Raw genomic sequence first — 5,199 nt, 5'->3', positions numbered from 1 at the left:
AAACCATAATTTGAGTTGGTATTTCAAATTGGGTTTTGTATTTTATTTTTCTTATATATATTGACAACATTTTTTTATAATGGTTATTGAAAAATAGTTTTGTAAAAATCCATTTTTGAATATATGTATATTTTTTAATCAATTTTTGATATAAATCAACTTTGAATTATTATTTTGATTTGAAATATGTATGTAAAGTTTAAATTTTGTTTAATGGTTAGTTTAGAAAAAAAATGTTTTAGGCAATTAAATCAACCTATTTTCGTATATTTTAAAACTCGTCCAGATAGATAGTTTTTTATAATATATGATGGACTTTCAATTTTTCTTAATAACATAAACCTATTACTTTTTTTGTTAATATTACTATCGTTGTTTCCAAATTTTTTTTTTTTTTTTAAACTACAATTTATGTTTCCAAACATTCTAATTTTGTACTTGAGTTTTAATAATATAGATTTGGTAAGTAGTATTTTGTACCCCAACGTTTCAGCCATTTATACATTACCCTTGGGTCAACGATATAAGAAACGTATTAATTATACATATTTGGTCAAAGATATTCTGGTTAAGAAACTGAACTAACCAATTATCGAATCAAACCATAACCAGATGAATTTAGTTAACTGCCGATATAACCGAACCTGATTCAAAAACAAAAGGGTCGACAAGCTATTTCCCCACCATAATTACCATATAGCATCAGATTCCTACCAAAGTAATGACCTCGTGCTATATCCCTACGAATTGAAAGTTGCAAACTTATTTCTCCCCGAATCGATAGTTCAAAACTTAATTACCCATAGGCGATGGTTTAAGTCGGTTTTTTGGTTTTAATCGGTTTAGTCTTAACCAAATAATTTAAAATTAATTAAACCAAACAAAAATTCAATTTTTATATATTTTTGTAAGAAAAAAAAATTTAACATCTTCTTCACAAACCTTTCGTCTCTACCAACGCCATTACATCTGTAAACTGAGAATTTCATAAACTCCAATTTATATCTTCATACGATAAGCGGAGCTTCAGCTAACTGATATTCCATAAATCATATTTTCTTGTCTTTGTCCTTTCTAATTTGAGACACTCTGAAAATTCTAACTTGAATTTTAAGAGGTTCTGTTTTTGTGACATTCTAAAGTTATGTCTTAATCGCTTTTGAATTTTTATCAAAAAATCATCAAACTTATATTCTTCTTCCAAATCATCATCATTTCCTTCTTCAAGGATATCTGCCCAAGCTTTTCTTTGAGAGGCCTAAGTGCCCAGAAACCATGCGTTTTCGATTAGGCGTAGGAGAAATTGTCACACTTGGATTGTGGAGATGCTCGGATACAATGCATGAAGGGTTAGAGGAAGAGAAACGTTGCACAACGAGCTACAGAGCTTAACATTTAAGAGGACCAGTGTCAGTGTTGTGAAACCTGTGAAAAAGATGGTAAAATATGTTATATATATAATTAAGTTTATAAATTTCAGTTGTTCAAAAAAATAAATATATATATATATATAATTAAATTTTTGTTTGGTTTAACTTATTTTAAAATTATTTGCTTAAGATTAAACCGATTAAAACTAAAAAACTGATTTAAACCATCGTCTATGGATAATTAAGTTTTGAACTATCAATCTGGGGAGAAATAAGTTTGAAACTTTCAATTCGTGGGGATATAGCACGGGGTCATATGTCCGTGGGGATCTGGTGCTATATAATAGTTATCATGAGGAAATAGCTAGTGGACCCAAAACAAAATGTTCAAGTTCTATGGGCCTTTCTGACATTATATATAGGCTTGCTTTTGAGTCTTAGAACTACTATTCCTGCAACCAAACACACCTTTTGTTCGTTATAAGGCAACCCGTGCGTCTATAAATAAAATAAAGGTAAAGAGAATAACAGACAAAAAAATTGTGGATCGGAGAGCTACGTAGCCTGGGAATTGTCGTGACCCCACCCCTTGGTCGTTCTTCTCTGATCTTCGACTTCTTTGTGACAAAATCATGTCTCTCTCTCGATTGGGTTCTCCAATTCTGTAGCGGGATAAGAGAAAAATTCACACTTTCGGATTCTCTCGTAACCAATCTAGGGTTTCGCTCTGAGTTTTGGTCTGTGATCGTGGGAGAGAATGTCTCGGTGTTACCCGTTCCCACCACCTGGTTATGTACGAAACGAAACTCGGGATGAGTCTCTGATCGGATCGATCAAGGTTTGTTGAGCGATTAGAAAGAAAAAAAACCATGGCTTTGGTTTTTACTTCTTTGAATGTCCTTAGCTCATGTGATTTTTGAATGCTCAGCTTCCTGTTTCACGAGTTTTGGTTCTTTGTTCGATCTTGTCTGAAAATTGAAAAACTTGATTTGGCTTGAAAGAAAGAGAAAGCATGAAAGTTAACTTACTTAAAAAACTATAAAAGCTTGAAACTTTGATTAACTGCAACTCTTTAAATCGATTGGCTTAAGATAAACAATTCAAAGTAAACCCCAATATGGCATTATAGTATGTTATTGTGTCTCTTTCTTTTGTCCTTCTCAGTGGTTTTAAAAGTTATGGACACTAATTGTTGTTGTTCCATTGGTTTTGAAAACGCAGGGGACAAAGGAGGAAGTTAAGAGAGATAGAAAACACAAGAAGGACAAAAAGAGGAAGGAGAGAGATACTGAGGCTGACAACAGTAGCAAGAAGCACCGTCATGAAAAGAGACGGCGGAAAGATGAAAGTGCTAATGCTAGTAAGAAGTTTGATGATGGTCGCGGATTAGTAACAAACAATGAGCTTGAGTGCTTGGAGAAGAGCTCCCTTACAGTGGAACTTGAGCAACAAACGTCGTCTCAGAATTCTTGTGATAGCAGACCGAATCATATTCAGAGTCCACTCCTCCCCGATGGTAGGCAGTACGGCTCTGGTGAGTTTGTTTGTTTACTTGTTGTTGGGTCTGTTTTGCTTCACGTGATGATGATGACACTCTTTCTTCAAATTATTGGATTTGAAGAAACCAGCATACGGGTCTTGTTACATGGCAAAGAGCATGAACATCAAGATGCTGAGGTGATGCTTACCAACAAGGATCATAGCGAGTCCCTTGCTCATACTTCTGCAAATGAAGCTCCACTAGACCCTTTAATTGTCTGCCAAGAGAAGAGAAAGAGAGAAATCACAACAAAGCTCAGTAAAGAGAAGAACACAGTTCCTCTAGAATCAGACAGACAAATCAGTAAGCCACTAGGTAAAGAGACTCGTCAAGAAACTGTTGGAGCTTCGAAGCTATGCAGAAAATGCCCTTCTTCCACGGCTGTGCGGTTCTTGGATCTCATCGAGAACTGGGCTCCTGATCTTGTCGAGAGCAAGCTCATTGACACTGAAGATCAAGAATTGTGGCTGGTCATGAAAGTTGGTGCTAAAAGACATCATCATCAAGTTAACAATCAGACAACTAGCAATGGAAGAAGTTCGATGGTGTGGCCAACTGCTCGGTTTCTTCCAGAAGCCGAACTACACGCATTGCCATTCACTGTTCCGTTCTGATTTTCTCAAAGCTTTGGTTCAGAGAGGAGTTGACGTGACCAGCAAATTGTTCCCCTATATGTATTTTTAGATAGCATTAAAACTTGGAGATATATGTGTGATTCTTTGTAGATGCACAGTTATATATAGTCGACAAAAAACAGTTATATAAAATAGTAGATCATTTTCATCATTATGTTCCTCTGTGTACTACTCATAAAATCCATAAGGACTATATGTTCGAATCAAGACTAATAGAATCAAGTGTTGTAACAAAAAAAAAAAAATCAAAGTTAATTTTACATCAGGGTGACTCACTCGAGTCTCCAAGCTCCTAGAGTGACTAACTGGACTTGAAATGTAAATGAATAGCTTGTAACAAAGATACTATAGAACATACAAAACCATTTGGTTTTGGTTTTTGTATGTTCGATTTTTGAGAAATTTCTTAAAATACACTAATTTGCATACCATTTTTAAAAAACATATTCAATCAAAAATATCATAACATTTAAGTTAAGTAATTATTATTTGACAGAATTTCAATTTTACCACAAATTTGAAACCACTTTTCAAATTATTATCTTTAGATGATAACCATTTTCAAAATACTTTAAATTTGTGATAAAAGATTATATTAAATTCTTAAAATGATTTATAAATGTTTGAAAGTAATTTATAAAATATTTATAAAAGCATATAAACTCAACTTCACACTCTGAATACTAAATTATATACAATAATCACTAAACTCTAAACCCAAATGTTAAATTATTTTTGAAAATTGGTAACCAACTTAAAGTATTTTAAACAATTTCTCTTATTTTGTAGGGTTTAGTATTTTGGGGTATAGTTGGGTTTATAAACTTCTACAAATAATTCTTAAATATTTATTAATGATTTTAAAGAGTTAGTTTTATTTTTATAAGAAATTTAAAGTATTTTTGATATTATTATCTTTTAAAAGTAAATTTGAAAACAATATCAAATTTAAGGTAAAGTTAGAATTCTCCCATTTTTTCTTCTTTAACTTTTTTTTTTGTTTTGTTGGTTTAACGAAACTATAAAATTGGTTTAGCTAAACAAACGAATAAAAATAAATTAGATGGTATTAATTATAACCTGTCATATTTAATTTAAATATGTAAATTTTAAATTTAGTTTTGGATAATATTAAGAAGATTATTGAAACCAGAATTTGCGTGCAGTTTGATGATTTTAAAAATTAAGAGATCTATAAAGATTAACTAAATTAAACAAATATTTTATGAGTTATTATCAATTTTTGTATGAATTTTCATTAGTTTATTTACTATTACTTAATTTACATATATTTCATTACTCAATTTTTTTTCTAATATATATATATTTTTTTTTTTTTTTGACATCGAACGACTGATCTATTACTCAAGTTTGAGGTGGTCTGGAGAACCATACCGGAATAGAACAATCAATGTAGTACATGTTCCTATGAAAGGATTTTGCTATCTTACCTAATGAATCAGAATATACATTTTCAGTGCGAGGAATAAAAACAATTGAGAATTCTGGGAATCTGCTCTTCAACTTCTGCAGCTCATCTAGTTTAGTGGAGAAGTTGGCCATGCTCCTGGATCTTGAATCATTGAGACAAGATCCTTACAATCGATGCCAAAATCCTAACACGTCGATAGTTGAAGCATGCATTCCATCTCCA

General features: G+C 31.9%; 1 protein-coding gene across 2 annotated transcripts; it reads left to right on the top strand.

Moving 5' to 3' along the window:
* Window positions 1–362: 362 nt before the first annotated feature.
* LOC103845917 (glutamic acid-rich protein) lies at window positions 363–3,699 on the top strand. 2 transcript variants are annotated; one of them, XM_009122832.3, is made up of 3 exons: window positions 370–2,208; window positions 2,592–2,904; window positions 2,992–3,699. In XM_009122832.3, the coding sequence occupies exons 1-3, from the start codon at window positions 2,128–2,130 to the stop codon at window positions 3,522–3,524; spliced, it is 927 nt and encodes a 308-aa protein (XP_009121080.1). In that variant the 5' UTR covers window positions 370–2,127; the 3' UTR covers window positions 3,525–3,699. The 2 variants fall into 2 exon arrangements, with proteins under 2 accessions (XP_009121079.1, XP_009121080.1); XM_009122831.3 differs by having other exon boundaries at window positions 363–2,208; window positions 2,592–3,699.
* Window positions 3,700–5,199: the final 1,500 nt, after the last annotated feature.

Source organism: Brassica rapa, chromosome A07 (genome assembly GCF_000309985.2).
Source record: "Brassica rapa cultivar Chiifu-401-42 chromosome A07, CAAS_Brap_v3.01, whole genome shotgun sequence".
In the NCBI taxonomy this organism is placed as follows: domain Eukaryota; kingdom Viridiplantae; phylum Streptophyta; class Magnoliopsida; order Brassicales; family Brassicaceae; genus Brassica; species Brassica rapa.
Note: the sequence above shows the minus strand (reverse complement) of the source record. Positions and strands in the feature narration are given on the sequence as shown.